The sequence below is a fragment of the Ptychodera flava genome, chromosome 7 (genome assembly GCF_041260155.1).
Source record: "Ptychodera flava strain L36383 chromosome 7, AS_Pfla_20210202, whole genome shotgun sequence".
Classification (NCBI taxonomy): domain Eukaryota; kingdom Metazoa; phylum Hemichordata; class Enteropneusta; family Ptychoderidae; genus Ptychodera; species Ptychodera flava.
In genome coordinates, this window is record NC_091934.1 from 16,744,507 (window position 1) to 16,771,316 (window position 26,810).

Sequence of the window (26,810 nt, forward strand, 5' to 3'; positions counted from 1 at the left end):
TAAACTGTCAGATAGTAACGTTTTCAACTACCATACCCAAAACGTCTTATTTCCGCAGTTCCCAAAGATTGAGACACGTTAGGCATACACAAAGCTCAAGTTAGGCATATCCCTCTACGTTTACGGACGGTGTCAATCTAATCGGGACTGAAATTCAGTGAACTGTAAATAATAAATCCGGATACATCACACACATACATGCAGCGTTCGAAACATTCAACATGATTTTAGGGGCAGAGCAAGAAACTGTCTTTTTAATACTAAATACTGGAACTAAATACTGGAAAGTTTTCAAACATTGCTGCTTAAAGGGCTTACAGAATGATAACAAAAATGTTAGTATAAGAAATTTAAGTGTTAGGGCATGAGGCCGGCGCAAGTCAATACTTCTACAGGTCTTGTGTGTGGATCATTATGCTAACCGCTGACGCTGTAGATCCGCGTCACAGTCCCGACACAACAACAGGATATTTTTCATGTCGTAGGTTAAAGATCACAGCTTCCATGAACTTGTACGTGTTCCGTCGGTACAGACCAAATCTAAAACTGATGCCCAACCGATACACTCTCTACCACTGAAATAATCGTAACCTATCGCTGAATAGGATTACAAGATTTGCCCATTTATGCATTCCGTTTTCAGACTAAAATGACCCTTGAAAGATAACTCCATGAACGCTACCTTAGTACCTGTGCCGTTTTTGATAACGAGGGCGTATTCTACGAAAAAGTCGATAAGGGGAGAACCATTTGATTTCTGGGGGGGATATGGAGGATTTTGAGAAAAAAAAATTTGTCACCAGGTGAGAGAGAAGAAAAAAAAAATTGATCCTGTCATGGCCTGAGAAAAAAAAAATTGTCATAACAGACAGAAGAGAAAAAAAAAATTGTCACAATGCACCAGAAATAAGCATAATTTGGAAACCTTATTCTCATGTATTCTTTGCCGGCGCGCCGCCATAGGCGGCGCAAATGTTTTTACCACAAGCAATTCTTATGTTTCTTTCCCCAGCACTTATGATATAAACATGCACTACATAGGTCTACTTTATACCTCAGTACACTCAATGTTTTCCTTCCCTTTTCTGACCCAAGAAATCATATTTCAGGATTTCTGTTGCAATATCTCAATGGCATAGGCACTATCTAAAGGGGACTATTTGACTTCTGTAAATTGTGAAAATTTAAAACACATTAAACAATGAAAAATTGAGGAACAAATATAATGAAATACAATGTGTGAGCCTGTTTTTCTGACCACAAACACCGGATCGCAAACATACCATATTCAGGCTTTTCATTAGAAGCTGGCAGCTGGAGAAATGACACAAGAAGGTCACAGATTTTCCGTTCCTGTGTATTCATTTGTCTTCAGTCTCTGGCAAACAGAACTGTTTTTCACAAATTGTATTGTCATTGTTTGGTTGTTGAATATTGTGACTCAAAAACTGATCATGCAAAAAATGTAAAAAATATCAGTGTTCAATGTCATTTTCAAACAGTTTTACTGAGTGCAAAATAAACTGAAACTCCTCTCAGATTGCACCATTAAACATCATCAATTTTCTCAAAATTTCCAATACGAGAGGGGAGAACCCCCCCTCTCGTGCTCTCCCCCTTGGGGTATTCTAACAGTTTCACTTATTAACAAATTAAAAAAAACTCACAGATTGCACCAGACTGCACCATTGCACACATCAATATCTTAAACATTTCCATGCAAGATAGGAGAAAGCCCCTGTGACACTTTCCCCCTAAGCCTCTCTCATGTTCTCCCCTGTACTTTCAAATTCTGCCCGGTCAGATATCCTAGTGAAAACCCTGTCATACCATCCAAACAATTTAAACATTATATATGATTAGATACTGCGTGATCTTTTATATCTTTATTTTATTGTGACTTTGAATTTCATTTTGATGTGTTCACCTTTTTTGAACCATCATGAGATAACTGATGATAGTCTAGCAGGGTACTTCAGGATTTGATAGGTCTTTACTGTTGCTGTATTTTGTGAATTTTACAATTACATGTATTGGTATTTAACTTTTCTAAGTGGGGGATCGGTCAAATTTCAGAGTTAGAGAGGGAGGTTACTCAAATTCATCATGGGTTGGCGAAGGGCGGGGGTCACTTGAAATTTCGGAGTTTCAGGCCGTAAATAATGACGGCTCCCTTATATACAACGCATTACAAACTTGATGACCGATAAAAAAAATTTGCACTGCTACTCCAGTTGGAAAAAAAAAATTGATGCAGGTCTGACAGTAGGAAAAAAAAATTGCTGTCACTCTGACAGGAAAAAAAAATTTGCTTCCATACCCTCTTCCTCCATACCCCCCCCCAGAAATCAAATGGTTCTCCCCTAACGTCACTGATCGTTGAACCTCGAGCGTTCTTCAGGACTTAATAATGGAGATTTAGATGCTCTACACTGCTGCATGTGCGGGAATTGCATTTCAAAGAAAATATCAACGGCCTGGAGTAGACGTTTTTGTAGTTCAAAGAGACAGGGCGATATTTATCGTGAGCATAGGACCTAATTATTGGAAGTGAAACATAGCTGTTAATGTTCAACATGGCGCCTCGACAGCAACGGTAGCAGTTTGTGTTTTTATATGCAATCTTTACTCTAACCTGTACTCTAAAATTATTTCTTGTAATTTCAAGAAGGTAAGTTTAAACATTTGAACGTGTTTGCCGATGTACCTGACGAAAATGGTGGACAACACCGACATATTGGTTGGCGCTGAGAATACTTCTCACAACGTACTGACTCAAAACTGTCGACTGGAGTGGCCAGAAGCCGTATGCATATTCGCAAATGTCTGTGGATTGACGAGCACTGCGATATGGTTCGTCGTGCTCTTTCCACAAATCGTGAAAAACTGGCGCTGGAAATCGGTTGTTGGTCTCAGCATTCTGTGGGCGACGGCCAACTTCACCGCCTCACTGATCAACCTGTTTTTCGTGTTGCGCATCGGGCAGCTGCCGCTCTACGTCAAAATCTCGGCGGTGTACATGCCAGTGTTGGAACTCTCTTTACTGGTTCAGTTTTGGATATACGGAACACAGTACAACAGTAAACTGAAGTGGGCATATCTGATGGCGTGCCTGGTGGTGTGGGCGGTTATCATCATTGTGCAGTTGCTGACAGATGTATACATGGAGTTTCAGTGGTGCGCCATTGTGTTGTGGTCGGTGGAAACGTTCCCCCAGGTAGGTCACCTGAGGTCAATTGTGATATGGAAACAAAACAAACAAACCGGCAGTCGTTAGAACTGAAGGAACAATGAGCTTCTGACGACACTTAGTAGTCTTGAAAGATCAATGTGATAAAAATGTTACAATGCATTGTCTCATTCATTGACATGCTTTCGTTGCTTTGATAGCCGGACGCATTGTATATAGTACAGTTATCACCATTGACAGCACAGATGTCAAGGTAGCCTTCATTATTTATGGCCGGGGAGGGATTTGGAGGAATTACACTGGAAACTCCCAAATTTCGGGTTACCCCTCCCCCCCCCTCCCGAGCCAACAACGATGAATTTGAGTAACCCTCTCTTTAACACAGAATTCTGACTGAACCCCCCACCTCCCTAACTTGGACAAGTTAATATCAATACTTGTATTTATATAATTTACCGATATAGCACAATTTACAAAGACCTGTCACATCCTGTTTTACAATGCTAGATTATCATCAGTTGCCTGATAAAGGGTGAACACAACAAAACGAAATTAAAGGTCACAACAAAATATAGAAGCTCACGCTATAACCAGTATCCAATCATGTAGTATTGTTTAATTTGGGTATGGGTATGGTTAAATGTCAAAATGGTTATTGAACCAAAGTCAATTATAGTATATATTTCTGTAATAATAACGGGTACGGTGAGTTCAGTTCACAACAGTTCACAATGTGCAGTAAATTTTCAGTGTTTACACTGCTTTTTTTCATGTTCTGATTGTATCAACAACAAAAATCAAGATACATAATGACATTTACACATTTGTCATTTTTCATATTGTTAATGTTTATTGTTCTGTTAAAGTATTGATTTGCTTTACATTTCACATTAAAGTAATATATACTGTTTAAAATAATCATTTTTATTGCATAGAATGCATTTCATTTATTTACGGTACCTTGTTCCTGCAATATTGTGTATATCAAGAGATTGCTAAAAGTTGTGTCAAAGAGATAAACGGGACAGAAAATAAATAAATAAGACAAAGAAAACAAAAGTTAAATGTAGGGATTGAATGTTCATTTGGTCGTAAGATACAAGGAATCTTTATCGCTCAGGTATTTTGTACAATGACAAATTATTTTCTTGCAATGAAAGATGGGTTTGTTATCGAGGCAGTACAATGTTTTGAATACTTTGTATAATTTGCTATCTTTACACATTCTCCCAAATAAGCAGTACCCTACAGGATAGAAAGTAGATACTTGAACAGACAGGCATATCAAATTATTTATCGGGAAATACTGAAAAATTACTCACCTAGTGATGATAGTCAATATACTTGTAATATATTATATCAAATTGTACCATGTTTTCATAAAAGTGTACCTTTTAATCTATAGTGGATTCTGTTGTTTTCTATTATTTTTGTGCCGTTTCATAACTGCACTAAATGCTTAAGCTTCAGCACATTTCCCGAAAAACTGAGTAGCCTTCCTACCTCTCCCCGTTTTGAGCAACCCTCCTTGTGGCTTTCATTTTTTTGAGTGCCCCCTCCCATTCCTCCGACCCCCAGGCCGTAAATAATGATGGCTCCCTAAGTACAAATGGCATATTTTTATTGCAATGATATGCCTAAATGTCTGCCCTCACCGGTCATAACATTACAATGATCAATTCGGCTAACCTCAGCTCGCGTTCACGTTTCAAAACATCGAGCGCGTATTAAATATTGGCTGCAATCCATTCACAGTTTTGGACAAAATTCATCTGTTTCGCCCCTTCGTTTAAACTTGAAGGTTAGCATTCAAAGCCTTTGACATTTGATTGTTTTACTCATACCATGGATGCCAATAAAGGCCCATTTTTTGCCATTTTGCACCTGTAATGTCCGAAAGTATTGTACAGTTGTACAATATTACGACAAACTTTCATATTGTTGCATGTTTATTATAGAAAAGGACGTCATTTTGAATCATCACAACTATAGTTTCGCTATCTAGTCTTTTACTATATCCTGACAACGTTGCTCCCTCCAATGTATAAAATATTTTTTCCCAAATACATCACAGGTAGTTTTGAACATGCAGAGAATGTCAACCAGCGGACAGTCTACTCACTCGGTCGCCCTTGCTCTGTTCGGTAAAACAACGGACTTCCTTTCCACCTATCTGCTGATTTTGCCGCTGCAATACGTCATCATGACGTACTACTCCAGCACCATGGCCTACATCAACGGTGTACAAGTTCTTTGGTACTGGAGAAACCGCAATTTGGTGACTTCTTTGCCGCCAGAGGGCGCGCACATAGGGGAAACAAGCCGTGCGCGGAACGATTCACAAGACAAGAAATATGAGTACTTCACAGACGACGAGGTGAGTATAGTAATCGACGAAACAGAATTTGACGATAGCATGTTCGTTATAATCTGCAAATGTCGTGATAGTATTTGGAACGAAACTGGGTATCGACGTCTGTGCTGCATGGACCAGACTTTCAATTTCTCAGTAGGATTTTTGCAATTGATGCTTCTTTTAGGCTAAAATTGAAGGCCAAAGTGTCAACAATATTCCCAAAGCGGGAAGCATTAATTTGGCTAGCTTTATTGTATTTTGCTTAAAGACTTACTTATTTTCGCATCAGGGACGGCAGTTCTCTAGACAGCATTTAAGCATTTCAGTACTTTTTGGTTTGTGGATTTTGCTGAATTATTTTGAATCCCCCAGAGTATGCAATATTTTATGAAAATCAAAAATTCAGTATTCCCTGTTGGTTGGAGGCAGCTTGAAGTAATAGCGGTCATTATGAATTATAAATATTATTTAATTTTCTCTTTTGTTGCTCTAATCCTACAATATAAGATGAACCCTTTATTATTCTTGAGATTATGAGAGAGATGATAGTCTAGTGTTTCCGCAAGTAAGCTGAAGCAAACACTTCAAAGTTTCTGTTTCGAGGAGCGATCTGAAAACAGTGCTTGTCTGCACATAACACCCTTCCGAAACAAGCGAAAAATTGACTGAAAAGATGTTTTTCACTGTCTGCTTTAGCAGTCTACTTACAAGACGTCAAGTCGTAGTTACGTTGTTGTATTTTTATATATTTTATTTTGCGTCATCCTGTAGTCATACATTTTAATCTATTAAAACCATCTTTACTTTCTTTCTAACAGGCTGACCCGATTTCCGACTTTGCTTCCGGTGAAATCGAACCACCTGAAACCGAAAGCAAGCATGCCGAAGGAGTACCGACGTCACAGAGGTCAAAGGTTCCCAAGCCCGTACGTTCTACCGTCCTCCGATTTTCATTGATTGCAATTCTGATACTGATCCTTACAGGATATGTTGTTGGACTGACGTGGAACACAGACTCATTTCTCTCCCTCCTGGCGCCAGGGAGCGTCTTTGTCGCCATGGCAATGTCCTACTTTTATCGGAAGAAGAAAATGGGCTACTAAAACACATGCAACGCATATATATATATATATATATAATATATATATATATATATATATATATATATATTATATTTATATATATCATGATGTAAACGACAATATCAAGTTTCGTCTTTTAAGTGTGATGTTTATGTTTGTAAACACGATGTTTTTAGCAGGCTTGTATAGGACAAGAACAATTTGAAACCAGTTTTAACGAGTCACATCGAGATGTTTAATAACTTTTGTCGTCAGTTCTTACAGTTGTATCCATCGGAGCCTTAATTAGATATGTAAAGAGTATTTCTACTTGATTCCAAAGTTGCTCAATGGACATTCATAGCGCAAATGAGTCAAGCCGCGTGTGTTCTTGGATGGTGCGTATCTGTGTAGCCGGAGAACAAAATATAAATATTGTTCATCACACTTTTATTGTGAGACCACAAGAAGGACTGACATTTGTGTTTTGTTTTGCGAAAACATAAACATATTTTGAGAAATTCTCTACTTATTCTCAGCATCGACATGGCTTGGGAGAGATATAAACTCTAGACCATTGTTTCCATGTAAGTATATTAACAGTGTAAAAAAAACAAATATCACTGGTTACGCATCGGGAGTAACTGATATTCGTAACTCCTGGTAACTAATTGAGATGAAAATGAGGCAAAGGTAAAAGCTGTGATTACGGCGAGCTGTCACGTGACTGTGCTACATGTTATGGCCAACATAGGCCGGTCACTTAGGCTAAAGCCGGCATCAGTCAGAGTCTGACCTTTTGTGCCATACTGATATCAGACTGCCGATAGCCCCGAGTGCATGATTTGTTTAATCAGCCAGATAGGCGAGTGTCGATAGAGATTTTTAGACTCCAACTTATCTGTCACCTTAGTATTTTTGTTTGTATATTGAAATAAAATAAAAATATTATTTAAATATATGTCCTGTGATGTCATTGGTACTGATAAAATGATAGACAGTCCATTAATTACCAGTGCCGTATTATACCCTCGGCTGTTCAGGAGCAAGCGCAGGTCACAGGTCAACCAAGCCAGACTAGTTTTGTCCAGAGCAAGTGAGTTTCAACGCCATGAAATATTTGTACTAGTAGTTCTAAAATGAATACTTGAAGAAATTGATTAAAATTACTTAATTTCCTTAAGCATTAGGTTAACAAGTATCATCATGAGTCAAAATGTTCAAAGACAAGTCTTTTTAAAAATTCGTATTGATTTATTTGAGAATTCCCTGCCTTTATTATAAGCGTAATTATCCGCATAGCGCCCAGTGTCCACAGCATGTAACTAAGGGACGGGCACTTAATGGGAGCCCTTCCCAACATATTTCGATTTTGATCATTGTTAAAATGACCGGTTTCATTCACCAGCGAAAAGAGGGCAGAAAAATGGCGTTTTTGAAAAAATGTCAAAATTTGTTCGATGTCAAACACATACAAAAAAGTCCCTCTTCGGGGCTACGACCAAACACGAAGACAGAACTACCTACAAAACCGAACAATGTAGTAAACACGTAACTCACCATGATTTAGAAATTTTTTCTAACCTATTCGCCGAGAACCACTGCAAACTGGCGTTGGGCGCTTGTCCGAACGTTACCACGATTTGGAATTTTCATGTAAACTTCTCTCTCTCTCTCTCTCTCTCTCTCTCTCTCTCTCTCTCTCTCTCTCTTCTCTCTCTCTCTCTCTCTCTCTCTCTCTCTGAATCAGTACCATAGTCTATATTACCTAAATAGAAGGGTTTTATTGGTATTTACACAATTTTGTACATGTGGAATCGTAGCAGACCATACGATTGGTGTGGACACCAGAAAGTCCGTTCATGGACCGCGTATGCAGAAATACTCAGTCCCGATTCTCATATTTGCGATCTCCCTTTTAAGGTTAATAGTTTGCTTTGTTCATCCTGAAAAAAATGTACGTTTCGGGTATTCGTATTCATCAGTTGTCCAGCCTGTGAACACTTCCACCACTTCTTCATCAGACGAAAGTGAAAACTCTTGAAATATCCGCTGTTCTCTTCATAAGTGAATGAGGGCGTGCTTTCTCGGCTACGAGAATAATTAAATACTTCAAATTGAAGGTGTATGGATGCACGGGTGAAATTTTGCTCGTCGTGGCGCATCAACTGTGGTCACAAAAAAACACGTTTTAGAGAAAAGAATAGGTGCTGACTTTGGTGTATGAATGGGTAACACTAACAATGACAACGCTCTCCGAACCAGGGATGTAACGTCGTCTTCAAAAACAGGCGTCATCACACATTTGGTCAGTAACGAGTGCAGTAGGTGTCAATGGACTTTCCTCCTGTTATACGACAGTCTTCCGAACACCAGCGATATTGGTACTTCGGGATCAGCGACGATGACAGGCCGCCGTACTGCACGTGACAGAAGGTGCATCGATGAAGACACTGCATGCAGGAACCGTTGCACTTGAGGCTTCTCAGGGAACCCATGTATTGCCTCGCCTTTGCTCGCAGTAAACGGGGGTGGCATAAACTCGTTGTTAAGCACAACATCACAAAGAACGTCAACATTATTTTGATCATATCTGTAACGAAAAGCAGGCAAAAACGAAAGAATAAGTACGCAGTGGAAAAAGGGAGTGAAACGAGTTATTGGATTGTGATAACAATGAATATCGTTTATACTTTTTCCTTTGTTTTTTTCATATTTAATTTTTGCACGACAATGAGAAATCCTTTCAGAGCCATAGATATTCTTAAAAGCCAACGATGTATTGTCACAACGGAGTATTCAATATATTTTCAACCTTAACTCGCTGTCATGATATCATATGATTAAAATGAGACTAAGAAAGTTTCTAGATAGATAAGTTTATTTTCGTACTGATACGTTTGATAGAATGCTCGTCGCAGACAGGTATTCTGGACTCGTTTTAAATGACTTTGCTGCTATGCTGCATGTATGGAGCCATCTTAAGATCATGAAATAAACAGAGTTTTCACCATATTAGCTTGCTTTTGCGAACGCGAAGATTATTTTTTTCGGGTCAGAGTTAACATACATAATGGATAGCGCCACATTGGGTTACAAATATCCGTGCATTTTGGTGATTTTTTTTATCTAATACTAAACTTTGGAGGGGTAGCAAGTGAGTTTTATTCGTCTTCTTGAAATAAATTGGTTCAAAGTTTCGTTGAAGAGAGTTTGAGCGACAGTCGAACTATCGGAACTTAAAATCGCATGCTTCCTCATTTGCCCCGGGTTGGAGTCCACTATTCCTTTTTGACCAGTTGCGTTGCGCTTCTAAGCATTTAAAGGTTAAGCGACTTACAATGCTGGTTGGAGAATAAATGCAATCTTGACAGGATTTTGCAAACTGTATGTCTTAAATATTGACCAAGTTACCGTTTGGCTTAGTGAGTACGGAAAAGAGTTATTAAATCACAAATTCAAACTCCCAACACACGACAGCATTACTTTAAGATAGTACGCGCCTCAAATTTTAAACTTAAACTTCGCTCATTTTTTTCAAAACGTAACTTACAAACTATTCCATTCCAAAATCAAGAATGAAAGTCTAAATTTAGTACTAGAGAGACAAATTTCATAATTTTCACCGTCACTTAAAATTCAAAATGGCTGCCATCCCTGTGTTTACTCCGTATGGGAACAATAAATTTTCGATTCTCATGTTAGACAAAGAAGGATGATGAACACATTATTTTCTCCACGTGCTTCAAAGTGAGTCCATACACAAGGTAGATACAAAATGTTAGTCTACTCGCATTCGACTTTCATGACGTGATATGAAAGAAAGCAAGAGGATGTGCTTCAAATGAATACAATAAAGGGTCCTTGTGATCGAAATATCAGAAATAAAATGACCCATTTTATGAAATAACCCGGAAGGTCGCGACACCATGAGGACTTCATCTTTTTTAAAAGTCATGCTCAAATATTTGACGATATATTTGGAGCATTTCAACGATGTTTAATTTCGAAACTGTACTTGATGAATTATCTTAAACATCATCCGAAGGCCGTCCAGGTTAATTGTGAAAATTCTCGCAGAATGAAACAGTAATATTCAACGCAACTAAATGTAAATTGACCTTGATGACGAGTCTAGTAAATGTCCATAAATGACCCTAGGAAGTTTTGAGTTACTTTTGAAACACAAAATTAAGTGCCGAGTGTTACGAGGTACTTAAATTATATATCATATTAAGAATGTATCTGTACGTGAATTAAAAATGTAAGCACCTATACCATGATGATCTGAAACAACACGAGAAATTACTGTTTTTCATAAGAACACGGCAGTAAAACTTATTTATTCCACTTTTTAAAAAAAGAGCCGTGGAAGCTCGTCTAAAAAAGAACTGATTTTTTTTTTCGTTCTAAAATCTAACATTGGGAATGGCCTGAGAAGACTTAACTACTTCATAAATATCGAGAAGAACGATTTGTAACTAATATTGTTTCACGTTTTTCTTATCAGAGGCAAAAATTGGATATCAAAGACTACTTGATAAAACGATTATGAAGGCAAAAAGTGTCAGTGACACCGGCATTCACATAAACTTACCGTATGCGTGCGTGGCTTTCGGAAGAGCGCAGTATCTGTTTGGAGATTTACAACGCTGTACAAGGTAAGATGGGTTGAAGGCCTTGAACTCTGTCGAGACTGCAGGCACCTGCAGGGTAAGTTCGGCATTTTAAACGTCACTGTGACGTAAGATGTGACGACATTTTGTTACAAAAGAGGATTTCGTAATTATCTGTTATGAGGGGGTGAAACCTTGGCCTTTATGTTGAACAATGAGATGACGTTGATGTGAAATTAACATGGTGTGCGAAAGGATATTAATTGTTCAACAGCAATTATTAAAGGGAATGATATAGTCGTCGGAACTGCGCTCAAAGGTCGTATGGGACCCACACCGCCAGTGTAAACACTGTATCCAAAGTACAATGGTGATTGATGAAAGTTAAAACATGTCTGTCATAATCTACATTGTATAATTTAAATGTTGCAGCTACGATGATGAGGTGCATCTAGATATCGTGCACGAAATATATCATAAACTACAAACTCGATCAGGCGCAATTCCGACGACCATTTCCTATTGTATAATTCTATATGATGAACACTACGGGGAAAGATGGTCGTCTCAGAAACCGAATGTACAAAGGCAGTCCACTTTTTCTATAAAAAGACCACACTTTGATCAAACCTTGTATAGGTCACTTCATCGTTTAAAGGGAGGGAGTCGTCGGAAATGCAGGCGCCTGTTCAAATTTCTTGTGTACAAACAAAGTATTTCATGCATAGTATCTAGATACACCCCACTGCTGCAACATTTAAATTTGACGGCGTACATTATGACAGACACGGTTTTCATCAATCGCAAACGTACATCGGTTATATGGGTCTTGAGCGCTGTTCCGATAACCCCCTCCCATTGATAGTATCCAAGGCTTCTCTCCGACCCACTTCCTTCCACTTTATAAAATTTCAAATTATGTTGCCCGTTTTGTCCAGTTAGACTGTTTGTTTTAACTTCGATGATGACTCTCATAACCAATGCTACAAAAGACTAAAGTAAGTGCTTCTGTACTCATGTGCACGCCATGCCGTACACTGTCTCTCACTAATTTGAACACTGAGTGCGCTGTTCACACTGAGTATTCGGCCACTCAGTCGAGCGTATTCCACGGCGTATACAATGGACAACGCGAGAGAAAGCTAAACGGCGATGGTTAAAATTTGAATGTAGGGGGTCGTCGAAACTGCGCATGTGCGACTTTCTTGTTACAAAGAATGTATTTCATGTACATCTAGATGACTCACGTCGACATAGCTGCAACATTTAAACTTCACGACGTACATTATGGCAAACTTGTTTTAACTTTCATCAATCGCCAACGTGCGTTGGATATGGTGTTAACATTGGTCGTATGGGTCCCATACGATCTTTGAGCGCAGCTCACCCTACCTTTCAGACACTTTCTGTCAGGTTCAAGCCTAAAACACACCGCCGTCCGCCCGGGCAAGTGCATATAGTCCCAAAGTTGTGACCTGCCCTACGAGGTGGTGGGACACTTTATGGTACGGTGTGACAGACCCTCATGTGGGAACACGAACATTTAGGCCTAACTGGAGCGTCAACTTGATGAAAACATTTTTTCTTAGCTCTTCAGTTTGAAAAAGAACATAGGTTGAGACTGACAGAAACTCTGGAAAGCAACATTTTAAAGACAGCAATGGACAGAATGCATCCTTTATATACGTCTTTAATATTTCATTGTTAAAACGTACAGAAATTACATTATGCATGTCATTGAGAAACAACACATGGTACAAAGGCTTAACATTCCATCTTTATATCTTTATACATTACAGTGAAACATTAACAATCAGTTTTGTGGCCTTTTTTGATTAAAATCTCATTGGACAGTCACATATGGATTAATTGCCTATGTAAGCCTCTTAAACTCCACACTAAAGGTAACAAGGCTCAAACAGGAGGATCAAAAGATCTGCATTAATGGGTTCGCCGTGATGCCCTTGACTTTCACGGCTGCAATCGAGGTTCAAGTCCAGCTGATACAAACAGAATCACAAGAAAGTCATTTGAATTAAGGCTACCATTTAGCAATGCTGAGCCCAGCAGATCAGCTGCCTCTTGTGTATATGGTCAGAATGAAATATCGGCATCTCCTGCTAGTGAGAAAACTCCGCTTCAAATGATATGAATTCACTCATTTTGTCAATTTTGCTCAGGTGTAATACAAAGGTGAACATTATTTTTGCACAGTGGCAACTGCACTGAGAAATGAAGATGACAAATGCAAACTTTGCGTTAAACTGAGGTCTGTTACCTGTGTATTTCAGACTTAATATATTCTTGTAAAATTGAACTGCTGATTGCCAAATAGTGTACAAAATCATGCAAATTATGATAAATTATCATTGTAAATTATAAAATTTAAAAACTAAGAAAATTGATAACATTTGACAGAAAATTATGTTCATACTCTAAATATATCCAATATATGTACTGGTTACACTCCACTTGTTGAAGTCCATCCTATATTTCATGTAAATTTGTCATATTACAAAGTCTAGAATTATGAAATCTTTATTAATTGATATATTTACATGCAAATCCTATAGTTTGTCTGGTTAGTTGTGGCAAAAAATGCTCCAAGCAGAAAAAAGAAAACCAAGACATTAAAAGGTTGATCTTAGTTAACATGGAACATGACATTAAGAAGTGTCATTAGAATGAACTGTGTAAACAGAGTGATAGTGGTTTGATTTCAGTCGTTACATCCACCTTCAGGGCAGGATTTCACACCTTCACTACACTTCTGACTTTGTCCTATATTAAATGTAATAATCCCCATAATGATCAGTTCGTAATGACACACCCCACGCAAAAGACTCTGAACAATACGCAATCAACACCACATTAAAAGTAATTTTTGTGTGGAAATCCATCTGTGTTGGTAGTTGATTACTGTCAATTAACCTTTTGATCTCAACACACTCGTGTTTTTGTCACTGAAATTTTCAGTTGTAAGCAAATGTGTCAGTGACAAATTAACCTAGTGTGTTGAGATCAAAAGTTGAATTGACAGTAATTAAGAGCATTGTAACAACATCACTCCAATCAGTTTTCTTCATCCGGCTGTCTTGTCCAGCACTTGCCTGAACCATTCAGTTTTGTAAGTCTAGTTTGTACTTTGCTTACTCTAAGTGTTTATGCTGTAGCTGAATCCCTTTAACGGTGTTGAAAATTCAAAGGTACTATAGTGAAGATTGTCACATATCATACTGATATGGTCTGGTCACAAGCCATCATTGAACCTTGACTGCACTTTCACCATCTACCAACTGGGCATTATGTTACACAGGTTATGCTATAACCTTTCACCTTCAAATTATCTTACATTTGCTTTCTAAGTCATCTTGTATCAGAGCTTCAGGTCATAGGTAGTGAATAATAATCTACAACTTATTAAACATCACAAGTAGTTGTGAAGAAACGAAAACCATGTGTCCACTTTCTTGAAACAAGGCTTATAAACAAACTCTGCTGACTGATACCTAAAAGGAATAATTTCACCATTTGGGCAAAAGTGGCTTTGTGGATGGACCTTTTATTAACCAATTCACCCCTATTGACTGTAAATAGGTCTATTCCCGTCATCGATAACAATGGGTTAGCCCAAAACCATAGCGGTGAAAGGGTTAAAGTTACCATAGGATTGCATCATTTGAAATTCAACTACTGTTATTAGGCTATGCCTCTATACCGGGTTGTGTGTCTTTGTAAACACATACGGTACACCTTGCTGTGTTTCTATACTATGCTTCCTATACCGCCTTTTATCACTGAACAATCCACATGCAAGTTTTTCATCTCACTGGCAAGACGAATCAATTGCATCACCAAATATTTCAGGGCTGATGCTGGGTTGCGCCTAGGTAAACTGCAATACTTATTGAACCCTCTGACACTGATCAACTAAGTCATATGAATTGAAAATTTTTGGCAAAGAAGAAATATACAGCAAAATGTTTGCCACAAACTAGACATACTTATACAAAAATATATCATACTCTGTACAATTTGAATCAATTTCAATTAATAATCTGATGATTATCATACATGTGAAATTCAATAGCAAAATATTCTCAAAACACACAAAGTAAATAATCTAATTCAAGATGTCAAAACACTTAATGTCAATTACTCAATGCATCTCTTTCCGTCTTTCATTTTAAATACATAAACCTTTCTTTTCAAAATCAATAACTATCATGTACAAATCTATGCAAACGGAGAAAACATTCTAGTTTATCAATTGTAACGTTCATCAACAAATGCACTTTCTCACCTGTTTTGACATTGTTCAAACCAACCCCTACATAGGAAGCACAGGGGATCGCACCATTACACCATGGATACAGGAATAACCAGGTGTATCATAGTTTAAAATGCCTATCAGTGATATACCCTTAACCCTTTCACCCCCAGTTCCCTGTATACAGGTCCAACTTTACCATAGAAAACAATGGATTTGGGACAAAACCATGGTGGTGAAAGGGTTAAAACACTTCACTGGTATTACACAGTGCTCGTCTCCCAAAATGACTTCTTTGTTTTTTTAATTTTTTATGTATTTTTTTGATTTCTTAAAATGCAAAATATGTTGTTACTTTAGAAAAATAAAAATAAATGTTGTTTTAAATCTACATATCACACTTGTCTCAAATGGAAATCATAATGAACACTGCAAACCATAAATGGAAAAACATCTTGCTATTTTTTCATCCACTGCTACTTCACTGCTGGCTTAAATATCATGTTACATTCCACATCAGGTCAACAAACATGAAAAATTGTACTTGCAGCAATGTCAACCGATCAAGTTACATAAGGTACACAAACACAACATCAAAGGACAGGACAGAAATCTTCCACTGAACAACACACATGGATTATGTAGGATGCCTTTGGACTTGGCAAGATATTTTGTCAAAAGGCAAAGGACAAGATGATATGAATTTAACAAATATACATTGCAATCAACAATAATTTACAAACATAGTCATTCGATCAACTGTGAAAATATCAAACATTAATTTTGGTAAGGACAACAGAGACTACGAGGGCCATTTACTCAATTCTAAATTATGCACTGATGCTTGTTATATAAAACACTACAAAACATGATAACAATATTCATAATCTGGCCACTACCTGTGAAAGGATGTTTCACAAGCTACCATCATAATACTGGTACGGAATATTTATGTCACCTCGTGAAAGCCAGATCAGCTTACAAACAGTGACAGGAAATTCCCTGATAGAAACAGCGCCACCTTGTGGCCAGATTGTAAGTCATGTGGCACTCAGTTCGTGTACACTCTAAAATAGGAGACGTTCAAAATATATCCCATAAACGCCCATGTGACTAAAATGAACCAATCACCGTGTCGATAACGTCATGCGGAACACCGCCGCCAACGTTGAGACGTACGTCTGTGGTCTGACACATGCGCATATCGCGACTGCTCGCTTCCGCCTATCGAGGAAAACAACAGAGTCGCAGCAACAGAATCATGGAACTTAAACATCGTAAAGTTCATGCCATGGACGGAAGACACTTTCATATGGTTTTCTATACGTTTTTAGCTGAGGACGCACAATTGATGTAACCATCGGATGGCCAGTCATTTCATGTCTTCGTCCACAGTTCGATAAACGCCGGGAAAACAGACCTGTACGCAGGGCTTACGGCTGCAATACTAGTCAGGCGACCTGCCATCAACAATGCTTCCTGTTTTCAAAACCGCGCACCGTTGCGCACCTATCCGTGGGACCCAAGTGTTAGGCATTATTAGAAAGCTGATTTCTGCCCCTACGAATGATATCAGAATAACTAAGTAAGCTAGAACTACGATCGTAAAACGCCCGCAAAAATTAGTCAACTGTCAACATTAAAATCGCGGGAAAGTGTGATTGCGATTTGCGTATTTCAATGATTAACTTCAAAATGATGTAACGAGAAAAATCTCGCACGTACCAACCTCCAAAGCTGCCATTTTAAAGTGTAGACCATTTTGGAGATATTTTCATTCGAAAGACACCGAATATCTGTCAACTGCGGTTAAAATACCCGCCGAAAGTTGCCAATGGGTTCGTTCCCGCAAAATCGTACGTTCACTTCCGCTTTTACAAATTTAAATATTCATGAGAAATTCCCTTCTGCCATTGGCCGATACAAAGGTCATGACTTCAGCAAATGTCTCCTATTTTAGAGTGTACACGAACTGGGCACAGCAAAGTTTTCAATACAAGAAAAATACATTTGTTATATTTTACACTGTTAGTCTGATTCCTACACTGCTTCCAAAGTAGGGCACAGCTCATGGTAAAGCTACAGGACACATAACATGGCTATCAAAGTACTGATCAGTGTCAGTTCGTCAGTTATTACCAATCACAGTGATGGAGGAACTGTGCACAATCGCTTGTGGTTCAATACACGGGCAAGGCTGCTGTATGGCCGCTCTATAACAACTCAGATATTATCTGCCTCCTGAAATATTCAAATTAATTCACTGACCTTCAGTTACATGCATGCTCTTTACCCTGAACTAGAGGCCACAACTGAGCAAGCAGATGTGGGAACCAACAACATGACTCTTGTAACACTGGGATCACTGCTGGAAAAATCAAGGTCTTTCACACTGGAAAAAGTTTTTTGTTGGTAAATGTCATGGCCAAAGTAAGTAAGCATTCAGAGCTGTAAAACTTGTCTTAATTTACTTTTTGGCTTTGGAAACCCTTTGGTTAAGTGTTTTGTGTTGTCAAACTTGTCTGCACTTTGAAAACACTTCTGAAATAATGACTTCTAGCACCAAGAATGTTATCGGACTATCATCAACAACATTGTGACCGTGACAACAGTGAGAATAATTGATCTTTCCATGCATTCCAATATGAATGCAAAATTTAATCTGGGCCACAGCTCAATCCATCAAGTTTGACCTACTGTGTTGTCAGAGCTTATCTCATCTCAATCTAAAAAGTGTGTGTGTGTATGTATATATATATATATATATATATATAATGACATTATAAAACCTTTGAGATTCCTTGTATTTCCACCAGTGATCCCTGAAAACAATTTACTTCTGAAGAAAGTAATTTTTTAACATTATGTACAAAATTAGGTGTTAACCCAACATTCATTACAAAATATATTTGGAGAGATCATACAGTATTAATAGAATAAAAATGGGTAGAGGAGGTTGGAATAAAAATAAATCATGGTAATATCAATCAAAATTTAATCAATTTCAAAATTGACACCATTGGTGTACTAAGGTGAAAACAAACTGCTTTGAAATCAAGTGGGTTTTGACAGATGACAAAACATGGTTTGAAGGAATTTTGGGTTGATTAAGTGCACTGTGCTCAGCTCATTTGTTTCTTGAAGTGTCCTAAACGTTCTTGCATTCTGTCATGGCCATCAAGGAGATTTCACCATCTTTTCTTCTACTGCAATGTACATCACTTCATGACAATGAAAATGAACCCATGTGGACAGGATAACATATTGTCCTCAGCAAGGTAGCTGAACATATGATGTGATGTGTTCTCACCTGCCTCTCCTGCTCATAAATTAGTAATCAAGGTTTCTAGTGAGTGTAGGGGGTTACCACACAACATCATTTGCCAGCCTTTTCACAGGATACAAGCTTCTTTTCCTTTGACGTAACATGACATTTTTGAATACTGCCATTTCCGGATTTATTAATGTCATCAACATTTTCGAAAGCTGGTGTTATCACTCCAATACAAAGAGAGCTGAGCAGATTACACTTCACAATCTTGTATAGGATAATTAAAAAATTTAATTTAACAAATCACTATAAGTACTTTAATTAATTGTACGACAACATTCACCAATCATCCCTTCACTATACAATGGTAAAGTTCAACAATAAAAGTTGTCGAACTATGCCACACTTTGATAGCAAAGGTAGGATAGGTTGGGATATACAAATATTTGATACTTGTCAGATGCCTTCATTACCACTGTCTTTCTCTGTCATTCTATCATTTCATTGAGGAATTTATTATGGATACTTCTGATTGTCCGGAACTAAAATGTGTGAAGTTGATACAGCATTTCCTAAATAATAATATTACAGTGAAAATTCATCGAGGAGAATACGCAAGAAATGATACAATTTACTGATGAGCTGAGTGTATTGATTATGAAAGTCTTGCAATGATCATAATTACGCAGTCACGGTTCTCTGTCGTGACTTTCCGACCTTCAAGCAAGATGTCAGTGAATCAGTGGTTGTGTATTGAATTTATGCAAACTGGGACATACATCTCATAAATTATGGAAGAGCTCCTATGCAAAAATAAAAGCTATTCATTTTTTATCCAATCAGATGGGAGCACCGCCATCATGTGCTCTACTTGTTTTGCCTAGTGCATTACATGTTGTAAGTTCATCACAGATGTTTCATTTTCCTGGCGAACACAAATTGCAATTGTATGACCACAGCTGATAGATTTTGCTGAAATCTTCACTCTGGTTTTAAACTGGCTGTACCTGAACACACAGTATGTTGGTCCAACTGTGTGCAGCCACCAAAACACTTTTGGCAGCAACACCAGTTATACTGCCCTCTATCTACAACATGAGTGATACTGCCCTCTATCTTCATAGTAATTCAGTTATGGTTTCAAACATCAATCCCATACAGTTTTCAGCCTCAGCTTCTTCAGGGTGAACATATGGCACACCATCATCATACTGTACAGAGTCATTAATTTTGAATGACATTCCTGATTCCAGTACCCAAATATGAGTACAAAGACACCTTTGTGTTCATCAATTGCGAGATATATTGGTACAAGCAGTGATCTCATGTGGCAGTTTGTATTTGGAAAGGAAAATAGGAAAACAGTCTTTGGTGTTGTAGCATCTGCAACCATGAAGATTTACAGATAAATGCATAACATCTCAATTCTTTGGTTGTTTGATCAATTTAAAGTATTGTTAAATTATTTTGTTGCCCTGTTTACAAGTGTTGAATGGAAGAAAAGCTTAAAGCACTACTAGCAAAACTCACACCCATTGGCATGACCATTCTCAGTATCTGGAATACAACAACACACCTCCCTATATGTAGCTACAGGGAGACAAAATAACTTCTCACCCTCTCTGACCAGCGCAGACTGATATGTCAAAACAATTTCATGGTCCACTGCAAATGTGCCGTAACATTTACAAAAGGAAGTTCAAAAGACATAAATTAGCATTTATTTCAGTTGACATGATACATACATCATGGTTGAAAAATGAAGTTGTCTGTCATTTTGATAAGGAAACCTAGGCAGCTGAACCATGAGTTGTTCAAACATATCAGGCTGCTGGTGATACATGCAATGTCTGAAAAACTTGTTGGCTTTACCCACAATACACTGCAGCATCAAGTGCTTTGACATACAGTGAAGACGTTATTTCAGATAGTGAGAATTTTGCTGCCATCTACCCTTTGAATCAATCTTTCCTTTCGTTTTGAGTGTTTGACTATCGCTTTTACTATGCTAAAATGTGAACTACTTTTTGAATGAAGTGAATGTAATGTGCTTAGCATAAATCGTTGTATATTACATAGAAATAATTGTAAATTTGATTGTAAATTTGAACATCTCTTATCTCACTGCTTATTATTAATATTGTAGTAATAAGTAAGTGTGGAAGGAGTTTTAATTTAATACTCAGATTTCAGCATTTTATTTGGGTATTGTTAAGGATAGTTGCTGTTCTGTAGAGTTACCTTGATCTGCCCACACCTGTAAATGCAGCTACCCTGCCACCACGCCCTACGACAGCCGTGGTGACCATAGGACGGGGTCGCCGGTCAGCGTGATGGTGCCGGGTACGGGCATGGTCTGGACGTGGAGAACGATGTGGCTGTTGTTGTTGTGGATGTTGTTGTTGTTGTTGTTGCTGCTGCTGTTGGCTGGTGTGTTCCTCAGTGCTGACTCCTTGCATACAAAACATTGAAAGGCAGTGGTAAGGAAGGCAGGTCCCAAGTCAGTGGCTGCTGGTTCCGACGCCCCCGACTGTGGTAACACCACCTCCGCCCCCACCCCCACCACCACTACTGCCACCTCCTCCAACAGTCGTTGTCCCCCCTCCTCCACCCCCCCCCCCACCCCCAGTAGTCTGTGCTGCGTTCGGTGCAGTGCTACCTGCTTGCGATACTTGAGATGAGGAACAGGTGTGCCGAACACCAAGTCTCTCCTTCTCAGGTTTGTTGCCCAAAATCTTGTCCATTTCTTGCATTATTTGTGGAGTCAGCTTTGGAACAAACTAAAAAAGACAACAAATTTGCATGAGAAAATATAATTATCAGCAATGAACAATAGCTGACAGTCAGCCATATCAGATGATACAACAAAACAATTAGGCCAACTTGCAGTGATTTGGAAGCTGTTATTCAATTGGTTGGCAGTATCTTACCAGTAAAATTGAACAATACAGATAAACTCCCTATGCCTTGAATAGTGACAATCAACCAATTAAACATGACCTTGCAAACATGCGGCAAGTCAGCAGAAACAAACTGGAGGGTACACATACCGGTAAGTTGTATATTACAGCCCTACTTTCAAAAGACATTGTGTCCATGTGTGAGGAAAGTAAAATACAGGTACAGGGTATGGGACCTGAGCATTTATTCTCAGTATCAGATGAATGGTGTCACAATCTTCTGAATATTTCGAAATAGGGAAACAAGTGTCAAGAAATGTCAGCCCTTACATGTCTAGCTACCTGAGCACAGCATAATCTTTGAATTGATTTTACCACAAGACAGGTATTGTAACTGCTGCCTACTCATTACAAAATGAGAGTCATCCATGTAACTTCAAAGAGACATAGTTGTTCATCATTTCATTCAAAAAAAAAATATTTTTAAAATCTGAAGGACTAAGGCTGTCATTTGAATTTATACAATGCCACTTTTCAATTTTAGATTGCCTTAACTATCTGGTGAATTATAATTTCTTCTGAAAGCTTTTGATGAATGAATATCAAAGTTTCCTCAAATTGATCACAGGAATGGCTTAGAGCCCCATTAGCTGTATCTTTACATACCAAAACATACCATCAATCTTCTGACAGATGTTTTGGATTCTCGTTAATAAGCTATATTGTCTTACATGTATTTCAATCCTTGGCAATGGATTTGGTTGATTAAATTCATGTCATTACTTGCCTATTTGCAGCAGCCATATTTGATTTGCAACTCAAAAATATGTAGTGGTTAAAATCTAAGTAGTGCAAATGTTTGAAAAATGTTCAGTAAAAAATTGGCCGACCAGCGAGAGATAAAATACTTGTTAAAAGGCAGAGGATAAAAACTGCAACAAGTTAAAACAAATACAGTAAAATACTGACCGACCAGCGGGAAATAAAACACTTGCAAAACGCAGAGAATAAAAACGCAGACGTTTCAGGTGCAACCCTTCATCAGTACTAAAACTCGCTAGGAAAACGTAGAAACACAAAAGATTAAAACAGCCAATCAAATAAGAGAACGGTCAAATGCATTAAAATATGTGTTCATTCCGGCTGGTGCCAGAGTTCCAAGTTTAAAAATGGTGGCCTGTTCGAGTTTATGGCGGGTAGAGTCGGTGGGGTGGTGTACAAAATTGTTTGTTTGACCAATGTTGTTTCGCAAAACAATTTTGTACACCACGAGCGAGTTTTAGTACTGACGAAGGGTTGCACCTGAAACCTCTGCGTTTTTATTCTCTGCGCTTTGCAAGTGTTTTATTTCCCTCTGGTCGGTCAGTATTTTACTGTATTTGTTTTAACTTATTGCAGTTTTTATCCTCTGCCTTTTAACATTATTTTATCTCTCGCTGGTTGGCCAATTTTTTACTGTATTAATTTTCACTTCCTGCAGTTTTAGCCCTCTTTTGAAGTCGTTTGTTATTTGAAAAAATTCTGTGGTCACAATTAAGTAAGCACTTTTACGTAGGTTGCATTTGATTTCACACCATCTTAACGGAAAAAGATGCAAAACAGATTCGGCTTATGGGCCAGAGATTTTAAACCTGTGTCAGCCCATTTCAGTACTTCTGTTAAAAAGGATATGAAACTCACCCTAATCGCTTGTAGATTTTCATACAGCTGATCAGTGTTTGACGCTCCTAGGATCACTGACGACAGGCTTTCATTCTTTAGACACCACGCTGTGAGACAGAGCGTAAAGACAAGAGGAAGTATACAATGTAATAACAGATTTTGTAAATGGTGTACAAGCAATGTACAAAGTGGAAAGTTTGCTGCAAATGAAAAACATTGTACCCTACCTTCAATATGAAAAGGATAGTGTTTCCTAAGGGGCCTCCTACAGCTTTTTGAAGTAGTTGGACCCCTTAGGATTAAACTTGTTTGTAAAATTCTTCCATGTGGGTGGAACTTTCTTTAGTCTTGCTAAAAGTTTTAGTGCAAATGTCTGTATTCATTCACTTTTGTGGAAATGCAACCAAAACAATAAACTTTAATCAAATTGTAATTCACATGTGATAATGTCAATATTGCTTGGCTATCAGTGCCATAAATACAGTACACACATACATGCAAACACATTGCAGTCATGACTATTTGAATGCTATTTTTCCCACCAAAATTTTTGTGCATTAGTTTCCCAATTTTATGAATTTTAGATCATTTTGGATCAAATGGACATAATTTTCCATTGGCTACAGTTTTTGATCAAAATTTTCAAGAAAATCTGAAAAAAAAGGTCTGGACCTGAAAAATTGTATGTTATATTTTAGAAATGTGACAAAAATTGACTTTGGCACTGAAAGGGTTAAGGTAGCACTCAAAGGGTTAAGGATAGGTCTATGAATTGTGTTTACCAATTGCAAGCTGTGGAAGTGTACAGCCAATCCTATCGGCTATAATTGTGACTTCTCGTAATTTGGCCTGTTGCCGACGCCCCTCTTCACTTAGCACCTTGTCTTTCAGCCAGCCATAACCCTGTTACACACGAAATAATGATGCACGGATTATACCTCTGTAACGCTAAGTTTTGTGTTGTCAATTCTTAAACTGGCATTTTCTACTGTACCCAGGGCTGATACACTCACAGTCATAAAATTCAAGGACTTTTTCAGCAAGGACTTTTTTTTTGAGTCCAAAAATACCATTTTTCACACTATTTTTTCATGTTTATATCATTTTACACATCATTTTTTTTACCATATCAGGACTGATCATCTGGTCATTTTTAAAAATTGTGGGCAAATTATTGATTTTCCAGGACTTTCCAGAACTCAATTTGATTTTGAAGGACTTTTCCAGGATTTCTTAAAATTCAAAGACTTTCCAGAAGCGTATGGACCCTGTGTATCAGATCACATACACCTGCTGTATGTTTGTGAGCATTTGTGTATGTGTGTGTGTGTGTGATTGTTGAGAATATTGTAGAGCACAACATGGTGACTTTATTTGCCGATGTGAACGACAACTGCAGGAATAAATCACTGTTACCTTTAGAGCTGCTCTGGAGTAGAATGGGACGCCATCATCATACTTGCCAGTCAGAATTCCACACGCCAGCGGAGACCATGTGATTGTTCCCAGACCTAGCAGATGAACAACACAAGTAACAAGTGTGTGTGATAACTTTACAGCACATACATGTACCTTACACCAGGTGAAAAAGGGAATTTGGAATTGATAGATATACAACATTCATATAAATGTGTTGACTGCAGCTTGAAAGTAAAGTTTTTAAAATTATCTTTTTGAATCCATTTCCTTCTACATGTACAGTCATGCCAAAATTTGCCAATTAAAGGTATACAATCACCTGTAATCTAAATATGCCCATATATGGTCAAAGGGGCGTTCCTTGGTATTCAAAATGCCCATGTGAGGGCGCTGTTTTTAAAAAGCGGCCACCCGCTTAAAATCTGTGATTCGTTAGATTTTCTCTTTCCATGGTAACTGTGGCAAAATTAGAACAGGTGACAGTATACCTTTAATCAATGAAAGGTTGAAATTTTACTGGTCTATTGTACAACATTAGTACATGGTATATACACGTATTTCTACAAGTTACAATTCATGAATATGGTAAAGGAATAAATATTATTTAGAAAACCAGCAAGTTTATATAAATGCGGTGACTGGTCTACTCTGTGTCCTGAGTACTTTCAAACTTATGTAGACCAATCAAACAGCTTCTTTCAAAATACCCTGCAGTTTTATGAAATTCTGCAAAATTATCACTCATTGGTTTTACTACATCAGTCAATTGTCATCAACACCTTCGATTCAAATGGGAATGGAAATTATTGAATATTAATGTTTTGTCAGTTAATGAATATTCATGTTTTGCCAGTCGATGAATATTCACTTTTTGCCAGAGTCTATGAATATTCATGTTTTGCCAGAGTGTAATCTTGCACTCTGCCAGTGCAGCGGGCACAGTGCACCTGGAATATAACAAAACAACATTGATAATCCTGTGCCAGTCACAGAATTACAGTGCTTGAATGAAAAAGAGACAAAATAGCAATAGATGGTCTATCATTGTACAAAAGATATGAGGCACTGCTTGATGGAATAAAGTATTCAATTCTTCTAGTCATATCATGCAAAAAGTGAGGCACGTCCGTACCAATTTTGTGGAAAAGTTCCGGAAGCTGCGTTTCCACTTTTTCCCTGTTGAAGAGATGATATTCTGATTGTTCTAATACTGGCGGAATGAGGTTGAACTGCCTGGCGACGGAGTATGCCTCCATGATTTCCATGGGACTCCACCTTGATGTACCCCAATACATGGCCATTCCTTGGTTAATACAGTAGGAAAATGCTCTCACAATTTCTGTAGAAAACAGAAAAAATAGTAAGATAGAATCTACCGACGGTAATGAAAATCCTACAATTCTGTACATTTACAAGATATTGTTCATGGAAAATAATGTTTTTTCCTAAATTAATTTTCCTTTGAAGAAAATGGCTGGTAGTTCGAATTTTTAAATATTTATAAGCTCAAGTAATTTTGCATGGTTCTTTTATACACACATACCGGTATGCTTGTCTAATACACAAAATCAGCAAGGTAACTAATTGTTAGTCTAAAAGATGGATAGTTTCAAGTTTCCTTGCACAAAGTGTGAGAACACTTTCATTTTGACATGTATTTTACTTCCATGTACCTCTACAAAAAAAATAACAGTACCATTTATGGACAAAAATATTTGTGAAATTGGAAATATTTACAACATGAATAACACAACAAGAAATTTCCTCCTTTCATTTTAATTCCAAATCAATTATTTCCAGTTGCAATGGTTCTACTTGAAAAAGGATACACTGTGTTCTACAGATTCAGTATGCCTACAAGGTCACATGATGGTGGTATAAACATGCCATGTGTACACAGGCATGTATTTTCAAGAATTTAGGAATGAATGTCTTTAACTGCCCTTTATCCTGACTAATATACGATAACCTGGCTAAGATGTGCTACACAAATAGAGATAAGATGTTCAGGAAACCATGCTCAATTCACAAATACATAACAAACTCTCATGTACAGTTACTCATT

The 26,810-nt window shown here is 37.8% G+C and overlaps 2 protein-coding genes and 1 long non-coding RNA gene across 4 annotated transcripts in view; 1 reads left to right on the forward strand and 2 right to left on the reverse strand.

Moving 5' to 3' along the window:
• Positions 1-2,370: 2,370 nt before the first annotated feature.
• On the forward strand, positions 2,371-7,568 carry LOC139136879 (uncharacterized). Its single transcript, XM_070704718.1, has 3 exons — positions 2,371-3,217; positions 5,265-5,567; positions 6,365-7,568. The coding sequence occupies exons 1-3, from the start codon at positions 2,702-2,704 to the stop codon at positions 6,647-6,649; spliced, it is 1,104 nt and encodes a 367-aa protein (XP_070560819.1). The 5' UTR covers positions 2,371-2,701; the 3' UTR covers positions 6,650-7,568.
• An 803-nt stretch (positions 7,569-8,371) lies between these two features.
• Positions 8,372-11,331, reverse strand: LOC139136880 (uncharacterized). The gene is made up of 2 exons (XR_011553267.1): positions 11,205-11,331; positions 8,372-9,200 (listed from the first exon to the last, which is right to left on the reverse strand). It is a non-coding gene; the product is annotated as an uncharacterized lncRNA (long non-coding RNA).
• A 6,963-nt stretch (positions 11,332-18,294) lies between these two features.
• LOC139136881 (voltage-gated potassium channel subunit beta-2-like) overlaps positions 18,295-26,810 on the reverse strand; it is a 130,629-nt gene continuing 122,113 nt past the window's right edge. Inside the window, exons 9-13 of one of the 2 annotated variants that reach the window (XM_070704720.1) lie at positions 25,878-26,084; positions 24,743-24,837; positions 24,109-24,229; positions 23,345-23,433; positions 18,295-21,544 (exon numbers count right to left, since the gene is read on the reverse strand). In XM_070704720.1, the coding sequence (XP_070560821.1) occupies positions 21,266-21,544; positions 23,345-23,433; positions 24,109-24,229; positions 24,743-24,837; positions 25,878-26,084 (791 nt within the window). In that variant the 3' untranslated portion in view covers positions 18,295-21,265. The remainder of the gene's footprint in view (positions 21,545-23,344; positions 23,434-24,108; positions 24,230-24,742; positions 24,838-25,877; positions 26,085-26,810) is intronic. The other variant, XM_070704721.1, reaches the window with a different exon arrangement.

Bases quoted from the DNA above. Each gene is read 5' to 3' on its own strand.
- LOC139136879 (XM_070704718.1), top strand. From the start codon at position 2,702: ATGTACCTGACGAAAATGGTGGACAACACCGACATATTGGTTGGCGCT. The intron at 3,218-5,264 runs GTAGGTCACCTG...AATACATCACAG, and splicing joins CGGTGGAAACGTTCCCCCAG to GTAGTTTTGAACATGCAGAG. The intron at 5,568-6,364 runs GTGAGTATAGTA...TCTTTCTAACAG, and splicing joins AGTACTTCACAGACGACGAG to GCTGACCCGATTTCCGACTT.